General features: G+C 46.9%; 1 protein-coding gene across 1 annotated transcript; it reads right to left on the bottom strand.

Moving 5' to 3' along the window:
* Positions 1-526: 526 nt before the first annotated feature.
* Positions 527-17,986, bottom strand: SSPN (sarcospan). The gene is made up of 4 exons (XM_071422546.1): positions 17,914-17,986; positions 17,299-17,746; positions 6,355-6,441; positions 527-1,547 (listed from the first exon to the last, which is right to left on the bottom strand). The coding sequence occupies exons 2-4, from the start codon at positions 17,620-17,622 to the stop codon at positions 1,185-1,187; spliced, it is 774 nt and encodes a 257-aa protein (XP_071278647.1). The 5' UTR covers positions 17,623-17,746; positions 17,914-17,986; the 3' UTR covers positions 527-1,184.
* Between the last annotated feature and the right edge of the window lie 7,009 nt (positions 17,987-24,995).

The following is a 24,995-nucleotide window of genomic DNA, read 5'->3' as shown; positions in this document are numbered from 1 at the left end:
CAAACCAACGTAATTGTCTTGGTATAAGGGCTAATGAGATGTAAAGCACTTCTAGAGCTGCACTTTCAGGGTGAAAAAGCACTGCTTAAATACACTTTGTTTTTCCATCCTCATTAAGAAATCGTTATTCTGTTGCCCTCATCATTATCAGAGATGTCTTTGGGAGACTGGCAGTCTCTTCTTGCTTCCCTCCCTCCACCCCATTTTAAAAACATTCATTGTTGCAGGGATATATCTTTCAGGGCTGTTGGCCCAACTCCACTGTTGGTGTGTAAGGCTGATTGTCTTCAGAGGAGTTACACCAAAATGCATTTGGCCTTTTGTGCTTGAAGTATAATTGGTGGAACTGGCTAAAATCCGGGTTTGTCAGCCTGCAATTAGAGCATTAGGGACATAGTTTTCAACATGACTACTGATTTAGGGTCCCCTCTACGTTAGGAGTGCAACTCAAGGTTCCTTAAACTGATCTTTTCTCCCAAACATCAGAAATCTGCCTGGGATTTCAAGCAGGGCCCACCAAAGAACCTTCAGTGAACTCACTCATATTTGTTGTTTATTAGTAATTGGGTTAGGTAGCCGATATCATTATTGATAACTCTGAAAAGTTATATGTATATTTTATATGGCAGCCATCAATATATTCAGTTTGGTGTTGGTTTCAACCTGCATTGGTAGAGGTCTTGACCTCCCTCATCCCTGCCTGAATGTTAAATTCCCATCAGGTTAGCGTGGATTACACCCAGAGCACCAAGATATGATATATTCCCAAAGCATGTTCCCACTGATACAATTAAGCAGTTTGGATAAGAACCTTATCTGGTAGAAATTGGCATAGCTTCTCTGAAGGCAAGAAGGAAATGGACCCTATTTTGTAATGGCTGTAGCCCTGCAGATAAGTTCCCAAAGATTTAATCCATGGCTATTACAGATCCTTTGTAGGGAGCATTTGTACAGCTGCATCTTTAGGACTCTGTGACCTCTAGCTAATCTTAAAAGAGGCCTTTTCTCAAGAGCAGCCGTATGAAATGCTCCCAAAAGAATTGAATAATAAATTCACTAAAGCCGTGTGAGCATTTTTCCTCCTCAAACACCTTCCAAGGGCCCATCCCTTTGCAGTGCCTGTGGTGGCAGTTCCCATCCCTGGCCACAAGCCCCTGCCAGCCCAGCCCAGCCCAGGCCAGCCCCTACACTGGCTGCCCATGGCCCTCGGCGGCCGTGAGAGGCTGGAAGCGAACGCCCACGTAGAAGACCTGGTAGCGGTGCTTCCACACCACGAAGCACATCAGCAGGCACACCAGGGCTGCCACCAGGTTGAGAGCCATCTGCAGGAGGAGGTACAGGCTGAGCATGCTGCTCAGGCTGCCACAGTCGGTGTCCTGGTACACGAAGGTGCGGCCCAGTGGGTCGGCAGTGTCCAGTTTGCACTGGCAGGAATCCTGGATGGTGTCACAGGTGAACTTGGTCAGCTGCAAGTAGTGGTGTGCAGCAAAAGCCACTGCCAAAACACAGGCAACCAGAGCCAGGGCACTCAGGAGAAAATACAGCAGCTGAAAGAAAGGGGAAAAATAAAAAGATAAATCCCCATTTTTCCAGCTTCATAGAGATTGAGAAACTCACAAGGAATGCTGTCTGGAGATTGGGTGCTTCAGCAAGCAAGGCTCCTTGTGATGAGAAGTTCAGCAGGTCATCTCAAGAATTTGCCTTGCATGTTTTATATGAGCATTGCCTTGCAATTTGGAGTCCTGGGGAGAGCACCAAGGAACTGGTGCGTTTTTACATCAAGAAGCTTTCTAGAGAGGGAAGGAGCATTTTCCTCTCCAGTAGTACCTGCATTGACAGGAGCTACGGTCATCAGCTGAGACAAATTAGTGCCTGGAAGCAGAGCTGAGCAGATGAGCCTTGGGCTGCCATCTTACCTCAGGCTGTGCTGAGCTCTAGCTCAGCTGTTTTTGAGACTTTGCTTATGTGTTATTCTTGGTTTGCATGTTCAAACAAATCTGATTTATACTTGCAAATCAGGCAGTGGTGTGGCTGATCTCTCACTTTAGGCCCTGTGGATGCAGCCAGCCTTTTGCTTCCCAGGTCCCACTGTGGAATGGGAATGCAGATCTCCACAAAAAAAAAGTGTGTGCTGTGCTCAGTCTGCTTCCAAAACCTGTCCCTTAAACATGGGGAAGTCTTTCACAGGCGTGAAAGGGCAGCAAGCACCTTTCTTTTCCCAGTGCTACAGTGTGAGAAGGACAAGGGTCTGCTCGTCACCTCCACTGCTCCTCGCAACAGTGGCAGCTTAAAAACAGCGTGGCTTTTATCAAGGGTAGCTCTGCAGAGTCCACCCCCACAAACACATGGAAACTGGCAGCAAGTCAGAGCCTTTGACACTCTGGGATTCACCTGAGAGCTTTGGATACCAGCACATATGGGCTTCCCTTTGCTTTGATAGCTGGAATTGGCAGTTGCTGCACTGCGTACAAAATATGTGTGAATGTATATTAAAATCATGTTCTGTGTTTAGCCAAAATTGTATTTTTTGGTTCTGTTCAGCACTGTAAAAACATTTATTTTCCTTGGCGTCTTATCTGTCAGACACATGGCATGGTTGGGAATCTGTTATTTTAAACAGCATCTTCTCTCTCTCTTTCTCTCTCTTAACCTCAATACTGCAAGCAAAATATCAATATAAAAGCTTTTTTTTGACCTTGAAACTCCAACTATGTATGTCTTGATAAAATTCACACTCCTGGTGCATTTATCTTAGAACTACACTGTGAATCAATTTTCTGTTTGGTTGCCAGCTTGAAAAAAAATATTTGGGATTATTGCAGGTCCTGAAGCACTATGTACATTTTCCCCCTCATATCACCAAATTCTTACTGAAAGATCTTAGTTTCCAAGACCTGGCTGCTATTAAATTTAATTACTTCCCCTGTGGCCTTAAACCAAGGGCAGCTTGAAATGAGGGTGGCTCTTATTAAATGCAATTACTTTGCCCCCACAGCTTTCAAGGGAAGGGTCCATGGGAAAGGTGAAACTGGAAAATGGGGCCACCTCCTCTTATGAAGCATACAGAAGATGGAGTGCTGCTGACTGATGGACCCCCTCCAAACCAAGATGTGGTAATTCATAAGCCAATGGCATTGTTTTCAAAGATGGTGCAAATGTGTTCGATGGGGAAAACAGAAAATGGACAAATGTTGGTTGTTGGGTGATATAGAAGTCCTGGTGGAAGTCCCTGGATTCAGCCCAGCAGAAGACAGAATCAGGTCTCCCTAATAGATGGGACACTAAGCCAAGACTGCACCATGTGCCTGATTCTCCCTTGGCAGGCATTTTATTTAGCTAACAACTTCTATGCAAAGTCAAGATGCAAGAGCCTAATCTATGCTCCAGGTACAGTAAGGGAGAATTTGTCTGTTGTGTTCCTAAAGGGAAGGAAATCTCAGAATCTGAATACACAGGCAGCTCTTATGATAATCCTTGGAGGCAAAGGGAGATGCATGGGGGACACAGGGCAATTTCTAAAAAGCTTATTATTCTCACAAGATGTTTGCAGAGGAATCTCTCTGCGAGCTGCTGAAAATGAACACGTTCCCAAATATCAAAGGTGAGACAAATGCAAGCACTGCCTCTGAGGAAGCAAAAGACAGTGAGTGCTGAGATTCCATCAGCAGATTAATCACATGCCAGACCTGGAGGCAACTGCAGCATCACAAATACAACTGTGTGGTGGGCTCTGCCCAGGAACCAGGACTTGCCACTGGAAAACTGGTTTTTAACAGCTTCAGAGAGACAGGCACTGCAATTGCTGCTTAAATAGGAGAAAAGGGAAGTGGGGAGAGACAGTGTACAATGACCTCAGAGCACGGCAGCTCATCTTCCTTCGTGCTCCTCATATGAGGAAGAGACATTTTAGCAATATTTACTGGCAATAGTTGTCCTCCGTGACTAAATTGAAATAAGTATCAGGAAGATGGATTAAGTTCCTCATGGAAAAGGCTGCTCATAGTTATCAGAGGTGAAAGCAGAGGTGGATCAGGAGGCCCCTTTTGAGGGCGGTGGTGCTCAGGCATGAGCCCCTGCAGGGAACAGGAACCGTGGTGTGTCACGGCGTGGGCTGGGCGTGCGGGAACAGAGGGTGTCACTACCCCGGGCTGCAGGGAGCGATCTGTCAAATGTCAGCACAGCCCAGCAGCTCCACAGGATGGCTCAAGATTTTCCTGTGTGGCACCCACTGGCTATTTCTGCCCCCCTGAAAGGCACAGCCACCCTCTCTTTGGGTGGCCTCCCTTTCTCAGGGACACATGGCATGCTGCGGGTACCCACAGCAGTCTCGGGAAGGGACCTCTGCCGAAAGCAGTTCTCACACCTCCTTCTTTAACAGGATCCAGGGCTCATGCAAGTGTGAAATGAAAGAAGCAGCTGCTGAGAGGGAGGGGGCAGAGAGGACTGTACAGGTCTCCTCCTGTTTTCCACCCCGAGGGAGTCGCTTGCAGTGGTCAGAGGGTCACCTTGGGGGATGACCCAAATCCCCCAGGCCTCTCCGTGTGAGTGTGTGTGTGTGGTCCTCCTCTCACAGTGATCCTTGGGCTGTGCAAGGGAACTTGGGGTGCTTAATGCACTCCAAGGAAGTTCAGCCTGGATTTTCCTGCAGGATGATGCTTGGCTGATGGGAACCAGCTGTCAGTGTGAGGGCAGGACCTGTGCCACACCTGGTAAGGATGGTCGGAGTGGATTGGGCTGAACCCAACTGCAGGGCTTGATGAAGCTTCAGTCCCTCAAGGAGAAAAGAACAACCCTCTGAACAATCTGTCTCATGACTGCAGTCTTGCATCCTCAGCCTTGTCATAGTTAATGCTTGTTTTTAGTTCAGAGATAGCCTTTAACTGAAATTCAAGGATTTGAGAAGTGATACTGGAGATCTAGATGAGTCCTATGTGATCGAAGTCCTGGAGAAGAGTTTTAGCTCCTACTTTGTTAAAATAGGTATGAGCCCTTCAGACAGAAGCCTTTTTTTTTTTTTTGTTTTTGTCCTGGGGCTGTTATACCACAGTTTTATCACAAACTGTGGTATAACAGCTCCCAGCAGGGACGTGGGACAGGAGAGGTGAACAGCCTGGGAATGATGAAGTTCTGTGGCATGCTGAATAGGAAATGCTGGGAAGGGGGATTTTGGGGAGGAGGGTGCCTTGAGTAAGCAACAGTCCATGGGGCCATTGACTGAACAAGGGAGATTTAAGCTCTAATTCTGCCCGGTGATGAGGAATGGCCCATTTTACATCACCTCGGGAGCAATTCCAGAATGTCTGTTTTCCTACGGAGAACGATGGCTCACATTCCTTACCGTCAGGGTGGGTGGCAGAGACATCTGAGCTGCCCAGCCCGACATGCCCTTCCCAACACGAGGGATGACTCCCTTCCTGCCTGGATGCCAAATTCAATTTACTGCTGCGGGCAGGCAGTAAAAAGCCTGGCGTGGCAGCCCCCGCCCAGCCCAGTAACCTTCCTTGGGGGCAGAAAGGTGACAAGGGACAATGTGGAGGCAGCCACAGGGCAGGCACAATTGTTCTTCTCCCTTTTTTCTTTAAGTACGGGAGAAGCTCGAGAAAGACACAAAAGACACACCGGGGTCTAATTTCTAAGGGAGGATGGATGCCAGGGTTTGAAAAGCTGCTCCTTGCATTTTGTTTCCTTCTGCCTTTTCCCAGTTAATAATCATTGTTATTTTGTGCTGCTTGCGTCGGTATTTTTCTCGGTTATTATGTGTCTGCAAAATATTAAGAGCCCTGAAAATTACAATAATAAGGAAAAATAGCCCAGGAAAAATGGTGTTAAAAACAAGCGTTCTCAGCCTTGCTCTTCTAGTTGCTCACCAGTGTCAGCAAAGCAGTTTTGGAGACATAGGTGGGGTATGGTGCAGTTCCTGCAATGCTCAGATGGGAATTTGCTTTGTGGGAGAATGCATGTCCCTGTGCTTTCCCAGTACTTTCCCATTAAATATTAAACCTTGGTTTAAGTGGACTCATTTTATGCCACCTTACTTCTTAGCCCACTCACTATCTCCACTTAATCAACTTAAACTCTCTGAACACTTCCCAAATTATTCCAGCTTTGTCTATATTCCTAAAACATGGTGAATAAAATGGTATCTTGTTCTGATTTGAGATGTTATTAGAGTTTCCCTTTTATAGGATACAGTTTCTTCCTAGGCTGCCTGGAAAGTAACAGAAAACCATTCCTGCATTTCAGGTGCATTTTCACTTCTCTTCCTGTGGTCTTAAAAATATCCTCTGTATCAACTTTTTTGATTATATTTAATGACATGAGAAGAAAAAAATTGCTTTAAAAATGTTCAGGTACCTTCACTGTGAACTGTGCACACGTCTTCTCATCAGGTTGGTACGAGATACAAAGCAGAACAAATCCCACTAAGGCCACCACACAGACCTGCAAGGGAAGAGATGTAAAATGTGTCAAGGTTAAAAAACACAAAACACAATTTTTTTTTCCCCCAAAGCCAAGACACCTTTCTGTGTTTGCAGGACCATAATTCAAGAAGCAGTGTGGAAGCAAAGTCATCAAAGACACAGCACAGCAACAGCCCCCAGGATGTGTGTTGAGTTTTTGCCCACACAACCATCAAAAAAGAGCAGAAGGTTTCTGAAGTTGGGCTTGCAAGCCCAAAGATCACCATCCTATGTAGCTCTGGGTGCTGACAGGGTTTTTATGTCACCCATGCAAGTTTTAAATCATTAAACCATGGCTGCCACTGGGTAAGAAGCAGCAGAGTTTATTGCAGAGGCTTTCACCCTCTTTTGGAATGGACACCTTACTAAAGAAGATGTCCATCTCCCCTGCAATCTGAAACTGTGTTTTAGCCCTGTGGCAGTAATTGCTGAAGGTTAAAAGTAATGGAAAAGTATTTGCATGCTTGTTTATTCATTTAGCCATATTTATTATTATTTCTGGATTTATCTGCAGAAGGAGGTACTCACAGGCAGGCATTTTCCAGGTAAGAAGGGAAGATCCTCCTCTGAGCATCAACCAATGAATGTGATTTGCTTTTTTGTGTTTAGAAAACACAGTGTGTCCCCACACTGTGCTAAGCACTCCAGTCAAGTGCCCTCCTCTCCCACTTTTTGGAGGATCAGTGAGCAAACCTGACAGGAGGACTTAGGAGCAGCAGAGTGCTGCTTTTTGGCAGTTCATCCCCTGGATGGAGGAGCTGGGTACCAGGCACCAGGTGAGGGCTCCCTGTGGGGCTGGATCTGGGCTTGAGAGAGACTGTTGGCAGCTGGAGCTGTGTTTGGAGGAAACTGTGCGTGTTTGAGCTGCCTTGGAAAAACAGGTCAGTTGATGGCATGCACGTGTTTTTAAATGACCCTTCAAATCACACCTTTAGAAGCCATTTGAGGTGTGATGAGCCTTAGTGGGGACTTTGGATGAGATCAGGCGCTGTCCTTTCAGAGGTCCTCTCTACATGCAGGACCAGGACCAAGTCTTTGCCTCCCTGCTAGGAGCATCTTGGTTATAAATGACAGCTCTTAATTCTCAGGGACTGCAGCAAAATTCTGTATTTTTTTTACCTTCTCCATTTTACTTCTGAAGTTTGGAAGAGTTGTCATTAATTTGAGGCTTTCTGCTTTTCCAGAGCAGTGGGATTTGCCCTGTTTGGTCAGAGCCACATGTGAGCTGCCTTTGCCAAGGTAATGCCATGGAGATGCCTGCAGGAGTGTGGAGCTCAACCACAGCCCCATCTCCACCTGCATGCCCTGAAAGTGCTGCTCACATCCAGATTTCCAGCTCCACAGGGAGCTTGACCTGCAGTGAAAAATGCCCAGCTGTCTTTTTGGACAGTAATGGAAAAACATGTTCCTTTTATGATCTGTTGCAGAAAGTATCAAACTTTTTGCACCTGCATTGTTGGTGCAAGGCCCAAGGCAGCAGCCCTGCAAAGGAGAAGTACATCCCCATTGGAATAAATACCTCCCAACACACACAGAGCCATGTCCCTCAAGAACCTGGACAATTAGTAACACTTTTCCCCATGAGGTTTTATTTCATGTCATTTCAGTGGGACATGAATAGGAAGTATTGCCCGAGAACATTTCTAAAGAATGCGTCAGTATTATTTACTCCTTTCCATGTCATGTGTATTTATATTCTGGTCCTGTGACTTACACACGGCCTCCAATTTATTTGTTTCTTTCTTTTTATTGTTGACAGCCATAGCTGACAGGGTTGTCTGGGGAAAAAACAACCTTTCTTGTCAAAGGTCCTTCAGTGCTGGGGTTTTTTTGCCCTGTAGTGCTTCTGTGTGACTGAACCATGTTTTATTTCTCAGAATTAATCACCTGTGTCCTTGGTCCCCTGCACCATATATTAATCTTTTAATTCAATTAACATACCCATAAAACTTAAATCATAAGAAATTCTATTGCTGATAATATCCAAATGATAAACTCCCCCAGTGCCAGTAATGGCTGAAGGAGAGAACCTGCAGCAAGAACTAAAAAAAAAAAATAAGCTTAAACACGCTGTCTTAACATCATATCCCCAAAATTCATGACAAATCATAGGGGCTCCTCACATCAAAGCTGGACCTAAGTATTTTCAGGATCTGGTGCTGAAGGATCTTGTTATGAGCAATAAATCAAATTTGCTTTGCTTCAGCTACACTAGTGGACATTTACACTTGCATGGACCAAGAGCCAGATTTGCCTCCAGGTGACTGCCATGAGACATCATGGGACTGTTCCCACTCCTCCTTCCCCTTCCATTTAACCACAGAGGGCTGACAGGGCTGCATTCATTTCTGAGGGCAGAGACCAATGCTGGAATTTTCTCTCTGCCATCAAGTGCCTCGGACAACTTTTGCAAAAACTCCTGCTGGCTTCACACGTGGCAGGATCAGACCTCCCTCTTCAGAAAACTTCCCATACAAAGGGCTATCACTTAAAAGCAGTTCCATTCCTGCACATGCTTTCTAAAGGTCCTCTGGGATTTAAATAATATGCTCAGGGACACTTGAAGAGGCACATTTGTAGAGAGGTATTTATAAAGGATTACACTGGGTCAGGATTCCGGCAAGTCTTGGCCAGGATATTTCGGAAAGCTTAAGCATTTCTTTTATAAGAACACAGTAACATTTTTAATTTTTTTTTTTTTTTAACCAGAGATGTGTGTTTTTCTAAGTGGCAGTAAAAAATAACGTGGTTGAGAATTATGACCCACATATGTTTAACATTTCAGCTCTTTAAAGGTAAATTCACTCCTTGGAGGAAACCAAAGCGTGGAACGTTTATATAGGAAACAGCTCTATGCTGCTATTTTATACATTATTAATAGATCAGCTTTGAATTACACCTGTGAAGTGTAACAGACTAACTATAAAAATCCACAGTAAGTATTTTTTAGGAGCCTCCAAGTAACTATAACAGCTGCAGGCGTGTTACAGGTGCTGTTGATGCTGATTGCTAAGCAGCATTAGGTAATCCCACATCCTGGTGCTGCAACAGCCACTGCCACATCCCAGTGTGAAGCACACATTTCCCATGCCTTATTGACTGAGCACACAACATAAAATGCAATTGAACCCACTTCAGCACGTGCTTGCCACCAATCGATGTGCATTTGTTACACAAATAAAACAGATTCTCTGAGACCTGCAGGATGGCACTTAATTAGATCAGCTCTGGTCAACTGCTACCCAGAAATCCAGGAATTTGCATTTCTGTGCATGTTTCAACTCCAGTTTATTTCAAGATCCTACTTCAAAATTTCCATATGGACTAACACACCCCTTCGTGAATAGGTAGTGACGTGAAAGGTTATCCAAGGGAAGAATTTAATTTTGGAAAGCACTGCCTAGAAAAAGACCCAAATGTGATACAGAAGTATTTAGGAAAGGTAGAGATTTCATTTTGCTTAAGGCACACCCTGTGAAATTCCCCCAGTTCACAACCCAGGAGAACAGCTATTTACTAACACTGGCTGAAGAATTTAAATATTTAGGCTATACAAAATTTTTAATAATATTTCTTTCTGGAGGGAAGCAGTAGGCATTCCTCCCTTTGGGCAGGAACACCTCAGGGCTGAAAAGTGACTTAAGAATTGTTGGTTTTTTTAAGCCAAAATCAAAACAGGAGGAGAAACTTTCCAGCTTGCTCCCACTCCAAAGAGGGCAGGAACCTGTTGTCATGCTATCCCATCTGCTCCTGCAAGGATTCAGCACAAGGTGTACGAGGAGCACAAGGACACCACGTGGCAGGGCTGAGGAAGGTTGGGTGTAATTAGGGGAAAAATGAACACGTAGGGCACAAATTTCCGCTGCGGTTTGCACTCATTATCTTTGCACGCTGACATATTCATGTGGTTTGCTTTATTCCGACAGATTTCAAAACCACAGATTGCTCTAATCTGTCTCCATCTCTCCCCTGTATGCTTGTGAAACTGGTTTTCCTTTTGTTATTGCTACAATTTTAGCCCAAGTGTAGAATAGGTGGTTTTCTCTTGCAAACTACCTCCTACCCAGAGCATCTTGAAAACCTTGGCTGGTAAAGCAGGAGGGTTGGGAACATCCACCAAGAAATGAAGGCAGGAGACAAAAACCTGGCTCTAAGGAGCATCCTGGGTCTGTGCCACATCACAAGGCAAATGCTGCAAACGCTCACAAAGACACAGTATAGCTCTTTGTATGGGGGCTTCGTTAGCGAGAACCTCCTGCCACAATTTTTAGGGGCAGAAAGCAAACACACTGCAGGACAAAACCTCTCCCAGGTACACCTTGCAATGCCACACAGCACTGCTGAGACCCACAGGAGGACTCTTCCTATTTAATGAGAATGTAAGGTCAAACTTCAGGAGGAAAATTACTGTTAATAGAATTAGGAAGACAGCTCCATTATGGACAAGTTATTTTGTAGTTGCTCACTTGGAGACACTGGGGATCTTTCTGTTTTCAGGGACAGAGGTAAAGAAGGATCTCTTGCAGCTGTCTCTGGAGTTTCTGGCTCTCCCTCACTTGGCTGATGGTTCTCCCACCTTATCAGATACAGCAAGGCTTAGCTCCTGTCTACACCTTTGGAGAAGCTGCTTTATCCACCAAATCTAACACTCCCACTGGACACAGATTTTGATGCAGGAAAAAACCTGTCCCTGTTGGCTTTGCCATTATAAACCTGGATCACCTCTGGTGCCAGACATCTCTACAGGCTGCTGCAGACAGCAGCACTGAGGTTCATTGGCTTTATGAGGTTTGAGGAAGCTGTGATGAAAGTGGGTGCTGCAGGCAGCTTTCACTGCCAGCTTTCATCAGCCTCAGGTCAGCCTGGGTCTCACTGTCACGTGTGAAAGAAGCCAGTCTGCAGCACAGAGGTACTGTGCCCTAATTTTTTTTTACCCCTTACAGACTTCTTATTAAATTTAAGGACAATTTAGTTGCATATAAGTTACTTCCAGAAATAATGGCAATAATAATAATAATAATAATGACAAACATGTTTATAGTGGTTGCAGGCAAAGGCCATCATCATCATCATCTAGGAAATCACTCTTTTAACAGCCATAAACCCCACAATAACTGCCCATCCCTGCCCCACCTACAGAATAAAATAATGATGTCTTTACTACAGGTCCCTTCAAGCCATGCAATAACACCCCTTGGCAGATCCACAACTTTCTCTTAAATCCTGTAAAATCATCAAAACCCTGCAAGAGCATCCATCCAATCAAATGAAATGCTATTTTTTCCATAATAATTTTTGCTGTTTAGGTCAGTTGCTCATCACTTGTGCTAAGGTAAGATTTCATTCCCCCAAAGGCTACAATTGCTTACACAGCCAGGAGCTGCAGCAGCAGTCCTTTGCTGCTGTTAAACCAGAAATACAGTCCTGGCTGAACAAATGCCTGAGGGATCAAAAAAATAAAATAAAATAAAATAAAATAAAATAAAATAAAATAAAATAAAATAAAATAAAATAAAATAAAATAAAATAAAATAAAATAAAATAAAATGCTCACAGAGCAAGCAGTGATTTTCAGCCTGAGAACTGCAGCATGGCTGAGAGTACTTGGGAACACCCCTTGTGGTTTGGGGTGTGTCTGTGACTGTGAAAGCCACCATCTCCATGGTCATGAGGCTACTTGGGCTGGGGAAACCTGTTTGATATCCCTCTCCAGATTTTACCTAGGCTTTTTGCACAAATTCCAGCCAGGAATTCTGCAGTCAAACTGTGGGCTAAGCCACAGATGGGTCCAGGATTAGACCAGCCCTAGCCAGGTATCAGACAGACCTCAGGTGTGCAGTTACCTTCTCAAACCATTCCTTTAGAGTGTTTGAATATTTCTCCCCATCAAAGTTTTCCACTCCACACCTGAGCAAAACCAAAGTGTGAATTTCAGTTAATCATTGCATGGTTACTCTTGGAAGAGGATGAGATTTAAGGGCAGAGGGTTCTGAAGAGTCCTGTTCTGGTGCTACATGTGGCTCTAAACAAGCACTGGCCTCTTCTTCAAGGCAGCCTTCCCTTAAACCTTCTGATGTTTGCCCATGGCTAACTGAAGCTGAATGCCCATGGCTAACTGAACTGTGCCAAAAAAAATATGGATGCCTGCATCACTTTTTGATGGCACCAGGTTTCAAGAGTCACCTTCTATTAGAAATTGAAAATGGTTTCCCCAAAAACAAGCAAAAGTTATAGAGACATAAACATTTCTGATTCCAGGTAAATGAAGGTTGATTAAGCTGCTTTGTCAGTTAGAAGTCTGCCTGCCTGTTGCACCACACAGCCCCACATCAGCCTCACGTCCAGCAGGGCAGAGAAGCCAATGCTTGAGCATGGAGAAGGGCTGGAGCAGGGAGAAGTGTCAGAGCTGCTGGGCTGGGGGCTCAGCCCATGGCAGATCTTTTGGGATGCTTTTTGCAATAAAATCAGTGACACCTGGAGCCACAGTTGCTGCCTTGAGCTGCTCGTGAATCAGATTTTTTAAAATGTTTTTTCAAAATCCTAATTTTATGAACATCTATACATATACATTTAAAATAACTTCCTGACAGAACTAATAAACACCCTGGATAATCATTTCTGATGAGCACTTCTGTAACTTTCTTAACTCCCTGAGCCTGCAAAACAGGGCTGAAAAGGGAGCTTGCCCATGAAAACTCTGATACTCCGCTTTTGATCGCAGTGGAAATAATCTAAAGTAGGCTTTTCAAGGAGAAATACATCGTTACTTCTTCTGGGTGTCAAAAGGCCACAAGCTAATGAAAAAGAATGAAAAGGATACCATTAATATCTACTGTCTCTGCAACACTTTTCATCCCAGGATCTCAAAGCAAGGGGTGAAGGATGGCCACTATTAACCCCACTTTGCAGGGGAAATAACAAAGTCTTAGCAAGGTTAAGTAACTTGCCCAAAGCTATGCACCAAGCCAGTGGCAAGACACAGGAAAAAATAAAGCCCTGCACCCATGAGTGGGTTTGTGAAGAGTTAGTCCAAGTTCCTCCAAAGCAGCAAGAAGGCAGAGACTGCCAGGGAGTCCAGCCTGCAGCCTGGGGAGCTCAGGACAGGTCTCATGGGCACCTCCACTGTAACTGGTTCCAGGCAAGTGAAACAAATGCTGCCCTCACTGCTTTTACTGCATTTATCTGCCTGTCCTAGCAATGGGGGAGAGGCTTTTTACAGGGAATAGGTTGCTGAAGCCAAAGAAGAAGTGGTAAATCCTGAAGGCTTTGTAGTTTCTGTCCATAAAATTTTCCTTTGGTTTCTGACTCATGCCCCACACATTTTTGGACTAAATGCATTTTGGTTTTAAGTGGGTTTTAGCTGCTTTTCATGGTGAAATGCTCTTGGTACAATGCAAGTTGCATCGTTTCCTTCTGCAGGGGCTCAGGAGGGAAGGGCTGATGCTCTGGAGAGGGAGCCCTGCAGGCTTGGAGCCCTTCTCCACTCCCTGTCAGAGCATCACTGGCCATATTTATTCCCCAGGATGGTGAACCCAATCCCTGGCCTGCTGCAGCCTCACAAACCTACACAGTAAGGTTTTGAACCCATTTAATTCTGAATTCTGAAAGGGGAATTCTGAATTCCCATTTAATTCAGACAGCCTTGCCTGGTTTTCCTCACTAGCATTTTCCACTGGCTGCTCCTCTAAAAACAGTTCCTTTCCATTCATGGTAATGCACTGAAGCACTTGATTTTCAGCAAGGAATGGTGTCACCATTTTGCTGCTAATAAAGATGAAAAAAACCAGCTTTCAATCAATCAGGGTCTATTTAACACATTAGCAATTTTCCTTCATTTTTCTGTCATCCTGCATGAACAGCCATGGGGTCAAATCCAGCCTGGTGTAATTCCAAAGGAGTAACACCAGGAATGAGCTTCACCCATTATATCTAATGTTGCTAAAAAGGTCTCGATAATAGATTTTAAAAGTTCTTGATTCAGAATACTAATCAAGTCCTTTAAAAAGAGCACTTGAGTGGGATGCTACTAAAACAAATATGCTCTGGTATTTTACACCACATCTTTCTGTCCTGTTGCTCATTTCAGTGTGAATATATGAGTTTTGGGAAGCCACTTTGTGCCATGAGGTTTATTCTTGAGCAGCACAGGGGTCATCCATCCCCTATCTAACACCTTCCATGCAGCCCAAAAAACAGCCCACAGGACATCCAGCCACATGCAGCTCCTAGCCAAGGGTTCTCCTTCATGGACCAGTTTTCCCCAGCTCTCCAGAGGCCAGTCCTCGGCACAGTCCCCACCACAGCTCACCAGCAGCACCCTGTGACTGCACACCTGGAATCTCCAGCTCAGCAGCTTCTGGCTATCTCCACCTGATGTCCCAGTGGGCACCAAGTCCCTCCATGGAGACACCACAGCACAGGAGCAAAGCAGATGCAGTACAGTGTGGCACCTGATGCGTTTTGTTCCTCAGATGTGCTTTGCACTGCTCCCATGGTACCACAGCCAGTGCTCCACACAGGCTCTGGGGCTGCCCCACCTCCTCATCCTCTCCTTTCTAGCACCAGTTTCCTATTCACTTCCCTCTGACCTGGTGCCAGATCCCTCCTTCCCTTCTGCTTTGGGCTGAGGGTACAGGAGAGCAGCCTGGCTGCCCAGGAGCCTGCCTGGCCATGTGCCCCCAGCAGACAGTCCCTGTCACCACCCTGAGGGTAAACAGAGGGCCACCAAAAGCCAGTTTGAGCCAGGGATGAATCAAACCACGCTGGAGTGTGCTGGTGACTCAACATCTCACCAGAGTCCCCAGGTGAGAGTCCCCATCTGACTCAGAGCCTAGGTGCAGTCACCCTTCCCCATGGGGCTGCCCACAGCCTGCACTGCTCCTCCCAACACCCAGGGCACCCTGCAGCATCAACCACAACTCCCACAGTCCCAGGAAGTGTTTCCCCAGGAAATGTTTCCCCAGGGATTCCCCTGGCTGGCCAGTGCAGAACGTGGCCACCAACCACAGCTGAGAGCTGAGTCTTGCTCCAAGTCAGGAATTATTAGCTCAGGAACACCCATGGAGAATTATTCCTGATTTTCAGGGGGGAGCTCTGAAAGTGACTGAGCTTGGCCTCATGTGGGCATCTAAATGTCACTACTGCTGGCAGCTGCTGCTAAAAACAACAGGGGTTAGAGCTCTGTTTTCAGAAAGCAGCAACTTTGGTGGGGTTTCAGGCCTCCCCAGGGGAGGCCAGCCATTTGTGGATGTCTCAGATGAATGCTGCTGGGGCCCTGATGACATTCACACAGGCCAGGGCTGCTTCATGGCTTTTCTCATATCCCTGGCTGCACATTAGTTCAGTCCAGCTCACTCTTTCCCCACCTTTTTCCAGTGAAAAAGCTATTTCAAACCTGTGATAGCAACAGTGCTGTCTGGAAAAGACATAATCTGACCTCCAGAATCCTCAAAGTAAACAGGAGGAGTGAACATGCCAATATTGCTATTTTATAATCTGTATTCCCCTCTGGTTTGTAACAGTCAAAACTTCCCAGGAGGAAATTCCTCTTCCAAGCAAGGGCAGGCTCTTGCTCCACAAAACACCACTAAACTCTTGGATACCTCTTCAGTCAGAAGAGAAACATGAAGTGATGAGTCAGAGGAGCTCTTCCTCTGAGAGCTCAGGCCCTGCTCCTTCCACCATCTGAAGGGATGCCCAGCAGGATTAACACAGCAAACCCCAATCAGTTCAGATGCTCAGATGATCTTCTAACAACAAATTACATTTACAGAAGTAATGAAGAGCTCCCATAGCTCTTCAGGGCTTTGAGAAATCTTTTCTCTAAGTACCTAAACACAAATTTTTTTTTTTTCTGGAAATTCTTACAATCTGACAACACCCAGGACTGTGCTAACACATCAGGGCATATTTTCAGGACATATTTTCCTGAAACCTGTTGCCTAGGGAAGAAACCTGCATGCTTACTTATATTCATGGCCTATCCCAGGCTGATAATCACTGACCCTGTCCCTCCACAGGCAAACCTCACATCCCCAAGCCCACAGCCAGCAGAGTCACACCACGGGTGGCACCACCACCCTGTCCCCCCCGCTGCAGGGGTGGCTGCTGCTGGGGATGGGGTGTGTGGTGCCACCCCAGGCTTTCCCAGCAGGGATGCCTCTGATTTACACCCAGCAGGGCGCTGCCCTCTGCCCAGTGCCCCCAGCCCGCGCGGCGAGGCTGGTGTGTCACTCCAAACTTGACTTGGCAGGAGCCTCCAGCAGGCCCTGGGAAGGGCTCCCTGTCCCTGCCACGTCCACCAGTGCCATCCCCTTCCCCATGGCCATGTGCAGCCAGGAGCAGCAGCAGGAAGAGGGTTAGATCCCAGCAGTTCTCCAGCACAGCACAGCGAGAAGCTCCAGAGACAGACATTGCTCTCCTCGCCCAGCTAAAAGTTGAGAGTTACAGAGTTATGCTCTCACTTCCAAAACCTGATGGCTATGGTTTGGTGGGCAAAGAGGGTAGGCAGCATAAGAAATTAACATTTGTTTTTCAGCATCATCAGGCAGGAGTTCACTGCAAAGCACAAGCTAATACATACATCCAGTGAACAGCAACCCTGTATTTTATTTCAGGTCTGTTGGGTACTGCAGGGAAGAATACGAAAGGCTGTGTTATTCTGCAGGAGCAGTTTTCCTTGGGAAAGTACAGCCAGACACTTAATCCCAGGAATATTTATAGTTAGCATAACTCAAATGGTGTTGTGCATGCAGTTGGTTAGTCTAAAGTGGAGCGTCATGCAGCTTGCATTAATGCTGGCAAAGGCACTTTATGGAGAAACAGACTTTATGCTTACAATTATCCCAGCCCAATATGGAGTGTCTCTGACTAGCAGAGAGGAACTGATGCCTGCCATAAGGAAGCCCAGCACTGTTACAGAGGTGCCTAACGCCAGCTGCAGCAACGCAAACAGCAGCGGGAAACGGCAGCCACAACAAGTGTGGGATTCCTCCTCCTGGCCAGTTTTAGGATCCCCCTTGTCTTTCTTCTGCTTCTTCTTCTTCTTCATCGCGGACTCCTGCGTCGAGCCGGTGCTTTTCTCCCCTCCGGGTGCCTTCCCTGTCTGGCTCTGGGAATTCGGGGCCGTGCCGTGCCGGGCTTTCTTCTCCTCCTTTGCCATGCCGGCGGGCTTGGCGCTCTCACGTGCGTGTGTGTGTGCGCCGCCGATGGGGGTGTGAGCTTTCTGCCCCCCAAAGCTCCGCTTCGTGCCGGCCGAGTTGTTCCTGGTATTTGAATCAAGGAGGCTGAACAAATATGGAAAACATTTGGAAGCAGATTGTCAGAGCTTCGAAATGCCACATATAGCCCGGAGAAGGGGGGGACGCAAGGGGGGTAGCGCACTGCCAACGTGCGGGCGCCGGCCGTGCGCGCAGCGGGCCGGGCTGGCTCGGCCCCGCAGGTGTGAGCGCACCTCGGGGCAAACAGCAGGGCAGGAACTCCGCACCGCCGGCTGCCGAACAGCAGGGAGATGTGTGCTCCTCGCCAGGGAGCCGGGAACGCTGCACTGCCTGTGCAGGGAGCGGGCAGGAAGGAGGCACCGAGGCTCCGCCGGGGGTAGCGGCAGGCAGAGCGTGGCTGGGGGCACCCACCAGCACCGCAGCGCCCATTCCACACGAGGCCCCCTGAGCCGCTGTAAACTGGGCGTCCCCGCGGGAGGGAGCTGATCGCGTGTATGGAAAGTACGAAGTACAAATGAAAATACAAGCTCGTGTCCTGGGGAGCCAAAAGGGATCCTATCTCTTCCCAAAAGCTGCAAAAGCTAGGCATGTTGTATGATGAGGCAGACCAGCAGTGAGGACTGGTGCTTCTGGGCAGGCAGTGGTAGAGCGTGGAGCAAACATCTGCTGAGCGTGTTTCCAGTTATCCATAGCAGAAAGATTGTTTATGTTACCTAAAAGACAGAAGGACGTCTTATTGTGGACATGTGGTCACTGCACTTCATCCATATGTGGGCTCAGGCTGGTGCTTGGAGACAGCACAGCAACAGAAGTGGTGGAATTTCTCCCGAAATGCCCAAAAATTGCTCTGTGGCTGAATCCAGCGCTGGGAGCCATGGCAGAACCTCGAGACACTGGGGGGGCTCACCCATGGAGGTGCCAGCAGGACTGGGGTCTGCAGAGACTCAATTCTGGCTCTGTGGAGAGGAGGGAGCAAGAAAAGGTGGCTGCTGAGTGGTGCCGTGCCAGGGCTGTGCTGGCAGCCCTGAGTTCAGCCAGGCCACGGTGCACAAATCCTGCAAGGGAAGACCAAGGGGAAGCAGGGAGGCTGTGGGAAGCTTGTGCTTAGCTCAGGCCAGAGGAATTACTCAAAAGCTTAGGGGTAAACAGGTGCTTAAATGCTTTGCTGGCCTGGGGCCGAGTGTGTGCAGCCTGTGTATGGCACCGCTCGTCCGTGCGTGCAGCTCGTGTCTCCGCCGGCACAGGGACACCCTGAGGACATGTGGGCTCTGCTGCTGCCCCACAGACACCAGTGAGAGAACCTTAAATGGCCCAGCCAGCCCTGTCCCCACCACGGGGCTCTTGCAGTTTTTTTCCTTTTCCATAGAAGCAGACAGCAGGAGCAAAGCGTTGGGAGGAGTGGGGCAGGTGGAAAGAAATCATCAGAGACTGGAGAAATCCCCACCAAAATTGCCTTTGGATGTGGCAGAGCAGCTCAGCTGGGATTGGCCAAAATGGTGAGGTACTCAGAGAGGATCTTGCACATGCTGGTATGGCATTGAGGAAATATTTCCTCTGACACACTGGCACTGCCTTCTGAGAAACTACTCCATTTCCAGCTCTTTATGGCATTTAAACAGCAACGAACTGTGTCTTCTGTATTAATAAATTATGATGTCACTTTGTTTTATGGATTAAGCAATATCCTCTTTGGTTATTTATAACACCAAATGGATGAAATAAAACTGGAAACAAAGTGGTTTCAGATGCTTTCTGCACACATAACTCTCGTGCTACATCCATAGAGAGAGATTAAGATGCATTGTTCAAAAAAGGAAGAGGAAAATAAACAAGAGGTGAAAAAAAATCTTCCTCCTCTAGTCATGTTGCGTAGAGTACCATGTTTTCACAGTTTCCCACTAAGATGTTTTGTCACTATCATTCTCTTTTAAAAATATCCTTACAATAACTTGCACTCACGGGTGTATCTTGCCTCTCAAAGCCACACACAACTATATTTAACCACAGCTTTGAGAAGGACAGGGTGTTCAAGGATCATCACCAAGGTCAGACCAGAAAGCAGTGGCAAAGCTGAGGGCATGTTTAAATGATGCCCACTTGAACATCTATGCTAATAATAATTAGAGTGAAATGAAGTTAGAATTTTCTTTTCCTTTATGCCATTTCCATGGTTCTATCCCAATGATCTTTACTGTGGACTTTCCCCCAGGAAAATCCCTGTTTTAGCACCTGGATTTGTGCTGGTGGCTGGATTTATGATTGCTGTTTTCTCAAAGGGGCCAAAATCCAGCGCTTTATTCGTGCCGACATTCATATTGGTTTCAGTGGGAGCAATTGCCTGAGGAGGATGAACAGGATTTAACCCAAGGTCAATAAAATTAACAAGAACTTACCTTATGGCCCATAACAACCCTTGTTTCTCTCTGGGCTGGAGAATCTCTGGTGAAACAGGTGCCTAAATATCCTTACTGTACAGCAATAAGTAATAAATGAGGCCATGCCCAAGGGCACAGCTGGAATATCTCCTACAGGGCATACGTGGGATGTCCCCTCGGGTCCCAGATCCCTGCACCCCTTCTGAAAATTCCAGCTGGTGCCCAGATGCCTTGGGGCAGGAGAAGTCTAGGCCAGCTCATGGGACATCTTCTGTTCAGTGACAGAAAGGTTTGGGTATGAAACCATGAAATGTGGCCAACATAGGGCAGAGCTGCCTTCTCCCAGCTGTTGGGTATGGAGTGGCTGTGCCACATGTTTTTTTCCAAGGAAAACAAAGACTTTACTTGCCATCTACCCTGGTCACACTGAGACAGGGAGCCTCTCCTTGGCTCCTTGCACACTTAAAGTCATATCCATCTTAGAATCCCACCATTTCTAATCTCTGCAGCAATACATGGCTATTTAGAGAGAAAATTAAGGCTCAAATCCATTGAAAAAACTCCAGGCAGGGATAGTGCTGATTTGAAATTATTAAACTGTGTGTACCAGAGGTTCTTTTGCTGTGGCTAGCTGTCCCTGCAAAATCAAACTCAGATATCTTACATGCTGGGAAGTTTAATAGGGACAGAGAAGAGACGGATGCAGGATTGATCTTCCATACTTATTATCTGAACCAGATTGTGTTTGCTGATTCCACTTGGCATTAACAATCGAGTGTAAAACAGCTGTGAAGGAACTCATAGCAATGACAAATTAAAAGAATTACATTTTTGGAAATTGAAAGATTAAACGAGGACACTGAAATAACACTAAATTTTCTCGAGTAATACATCTTCCGGATGTCACTTGGATTTTCCCAGCAACACAAGAATAATCATTACCCTTTTATGCCCAAAGGCCCTGATTAAGTATGTTCTTAAATTAAGCACATGCTTGAATACCCTTCCTGGATGAGGATGTTTTTTGATTCGAGCCCAGCTAGCATCTCTCATGTGGCACGCAGTTGTAATTTCATGTCCTTTACACAAAATGAGTCATGTTGCACAGCTTTTCCATGGCCAGACACCATCCTCTGTCAAACATTGCCTGCTCTTGTTCCTCTCCTTGCCAGAAAGCAGCGCAGCCCGGGTGACGGTGACAACAAGTCAAAGAGCACACACAGCGCCAGGCGTGGAAGGGGCGAGGTCTGGGCTGCAGCTTTGTGGTGACACAGTCTTTCCTACTGCTTCTCCCAGGGCTGGGGACACACAGAACTGCATGGGACTCCAGAAAGCTGGGATTTTTCCCCACTGCCATCTTTGCCCTGGAAATAGAGCGGGGTTGGCGTGGTTGGGCTGTCAAGAGACACCCAGGTGCTCACTCCCACATAATCACATTTATGCTGATATTTCTCCCAGGCATCAGCGCCCCGGCCAAGTGCCAGAGGCAGGGTTGCAGCACACAAATCCAGAGCACCAGAATTATCAAGGAACAAAGGCTTGAACAGGGCTGTCCTCATTGCCCCAAGTACTGTGGGACATTTGGCTCCCTTTGCCCAAGGAGCAACTCCACAAAGAGCTGCTGACCCAGGGGTCCCCTCGGAGATGCCAGCCCCAGTGTGACAGCTGGAGTTGGGAGGGAGCCAAATGTGCCACAGCCAGCCAAAGGATCACCACTCTCCAAGCCAGTTTGGCTCAGGAGGAGCTAAGACCCTGCCTAACCCTTGCTTCTTGTTCCCCTGATCCCCTCACCCTGAAGGAAGACATGGACTGCAGAGCTGGGCCAAGCACGGCCAAGTAGCCAAAGGTCAGCACAAAGGCTGGGCCAAACTGGGAGGGGGGGTTCCCTCTTAAAGCAAATGATGAAAGGTTCTCCCTGAAAAAAGGTTTAAAATCAAGCAGTGATTTCCAAAACCTCGTGCCTATTAACAACAGATAATAACAACATGTAGCTCTTGAAAGCACATTTGCATAAAAGACAAGGCCAGTTAGAAATGGGTCCAACACATGCAATCCACGCTGGTTTCTGCCACAGCCACTTTTAAAGTTCAGGTCATCTGGAGGTGAGGCTTGTTTTCAACAGGCTCTTCTGAGGCCAGTTCATGTTGTTTTGAGTGTCTGTGGGCTCTGCTGTGAGAGCTGGGTTGTGCCAGGTGACCTCCAGAGGAATCATCCATCCCATAGTACTCTGCATATGCTCCATGTGCCCTTTTGGCATCACTGGGGTAAGACCAAAGTACAGAGCATTTCAGTTTAGCTGGTGACAGATGTGGAAAGAAGTAGAGAACAGGAGTCATTTTATGTCAGGGTACTCCACCCCTGGAGGCCACTTATTTAACAATGCACCTTACTCCCTCCATTGCCTCTGACCATTAAGTAAATCTGTGCATATTAAAAAAAATCAGCTTGGGAGGAAATGGTGTCTTGCAGTCTCCAAAATGATTGTCCTACACCAGTTCAAATTCCTAGACCTTTGCTTTTGCTAAAGCTCCCTTAGATGCCTCATGCCTGGGGCTCCTCATCTCCAGCTGTGCTTCCTTGAATCCAGTGGCTCAGGCATTTTTGGGGGTCTTAACAGTGCTTAAGCTGTCCATAATGATCTGACTGTTTCTGCCTCATCTTCTACTCTTAGGGCAGGTTCTTTGGGGTGGAAGGCACATATTATCACATTTCTGCATGAGGTCTGGAGAGGGTCCTTAGGGGCTACAAGTGATAGTCTCTCAAAACTGGGCTGCAGAAGTAAGAACAAGAAGCTGAGATGCTGCACAAAAGCAAAGCTGAGTGCTGCAGCTTGCTCTACACATCACCACGCTCTGGTGAGAATTTTATACCAGCCCAGAAACCTTTGCATCTCCCTGAGCAGGGTTAAGGAGTGTGAAAACCAGGGATGACCAGCTTACAAATGCGCTGTGCCCTTTCCAAAGCCAATCCTCTCTCTCTCCCATGCATATTTGAAGAGGTTATCGTCCGTCAAAGTATGTTAATGAGATATTATGGCTGTTAGATCTTCTCACCAGGTGTTAATCACTACCTGGTTAAACAGAGGCAAATCCTCTCAGCCACGCTCTTGCTGAGGATAACAATTAGGTCTGTTCTATGTCTGTGCTCACAGGAATGCATTCACACCCACCCATGCACATGCAGGGCTTAGGATGCTGTTTTAAACCATATACAGAAGTTCCAGGAAATCTGCCTGTGGCTGTACACCAGGACATTGTGGGTAGCAGAGGGAAGGGCAAGGGCTCCTGCTCTCACTTTTCATTAATGAGAGGGATAAAATGAAGGAGCTTCATAGCAGTGGGTGCCAAATGTGCTCAGCTTCTCCCATGCAAGTGGATGTTTTGTAATAAAGTTAGAAAGGCCTTATTTTCAAAAGACACATGAAAAAAACCTGTTTCTGAGCCAGTGTAATGCTACCAGCAGCTGTAATAAGGTGTTCTCTCCAAAGATCCAGGACAAACTTTGTGGAGCATATTCACACGTATCTCATTTCTTGCACTTTTTGGAAGGCAAAGACACTCAGGGCTTTGTTTCTGCGGCTGGCTCAAGGTCTCACACTTGGGCAGTCTCGGTGTGTTAGTCACTGCTCCAGCAGCACTTCCAGGCCTGATGTACTCACAGGCACTGCAGTTGCCTGAAATACAGTTCTGGGTCCTCTGGAAGGCACCAGATGGAATTTTCTGAGAAGTCAGTCTTTCGAAAGTGAGGGGTTGTGACTTTACTCTGACCAGGTCCACCATAAGTGGTGGCTTTTCTCAAAGTCATCTCTGGAGTCCTGAAGCACCTGAGTGCTGGAGCTGATTTCTTCAGCCCAAGTGGCTGCTGACCTTGGTATGGCCAAGATTTGCCTTTACCTCTTGACTGGTTCAAATGTGGACCCCATGATCTTCCTGGAGACAGAAGACCAGAGTGTACTGGGGTTCACCTTTTCCAGTCTCCTCCTGAGCTTGCCTTAGCAACTACAGGGCCCAGTAGATGCTGGGCCATAACCTTCTGCCTCGCAAAGAGTTGGTTACTCACAAAGATCAGTATCCCTTTGCTTCCTGCATTGCTGCATCGATGTAAACCATCTATAAATCATCTCCACAAATGACCAAAACTGTCTGGTCTTCATCTGAGGTGAAACAGAGGCCTGGGGTCTAGGCTAGAGCTGTGTGACAGATTTGGCACCCTCGACCTCTGCCCACCTCTTCCCTGGAACAGCACCCTGGCCCTTGTCTCTGCCCTCCACCTGGGCTCAGTTTCCCTCTGAGCAGCAATACCAACATGTTGTAATGTAAGAGGGTTCTTGAGGACACAGACCTCTCTGTGCTGCCAGAATTACTGCATGTGCTCCACCAGATGTTGAAGAATTTTCCCTTCCATCCCAAGTTACCCTGGGTATTATATTTCCCCGGCTTGACATTGTTATGAAATGTCAGAGCTTCGCAACTTGTCTGACTCTCTTTTGCAATGTCCCCAAGGGAACACAACCACTTCCAAAGCAGTGGTTGGGTCCGGGAAGCTCTAGGGACTTGCACCCTCTTCCCTCCAGAAGAACCTCAACCATCTCTGCAAGATAGGTGAGGCATAGTGGGGTAGGAGGTGAAAGCAAGATGAGCTGAAAGCAGATCTGGAAGGTAGTTTGTGGATTTGTCTGAGGACTGCCTGGAGACTGCTTTTAGTCCATATTTTTCTGTCCCACAAAAGAGGGAGGAGTGCATGGTGATATTTCCTGATGACACAGACATGCGAGCCCTTGTCAATACAGAGAGGCCCCAGCCTATCAAACAGGAAGAACTGCGTGACCTCGAGGGTGGGAACAATGGGAATGGGATGAAATTCAATTGTGCCAAATGTAAGGTTTGGCACGTAAGGCTGAAGGACCAGAGTTTCTCTGGGAAAATAAAACATCTCAGGTG

The sequence above is a fragment of the Agelaius tricolor genome, unplaced genomic scaffold (assembly GCF_023055355.1).
Source record: "Agelaius tricolor isolate 1412-34295 unplaced genomic scaffold, bAgeTri1.0.p SCAF_3, whole genome shotgun sequence".
In the NCBI taxonomy this organism is placed as follows: domain Eukaryota; kingdom Metazoa; phylum Chordata; class Aves; order Passeriformes; family Icteridae; genus Agelaius; species Agelaius tricolor.
Note: the sequence above shows the minus strand (reverse complement) of the source record. Positions and strands in the feature narration are given on the sequence as shown.

Bases quoted from the DNA above. Each gene is read 5' to 3' on its own strand.
- SSPN (XM_071422546.1), bottom strand. From the start codon at position 17,622: ATGGCAAAGGAGGAGAAGAAAGCCCGGCACGGCACGGCCCCGAATTCC. The intron at 6,442-17,298 runs GTAAGCATAAAG...CTTCCCTTGCAG, and splicing joins CATATTGGGCTGGGATAATT to GTCTGTGTGGTGGCCTTAGT. The intron at 1,548-6,354 runs GTACCTGAACAT...CCTTTCTTTCAG, and splicing joins GTGCACAGTTCACAGTGAAG to CTGCTGTATTTTCTCCTGAG.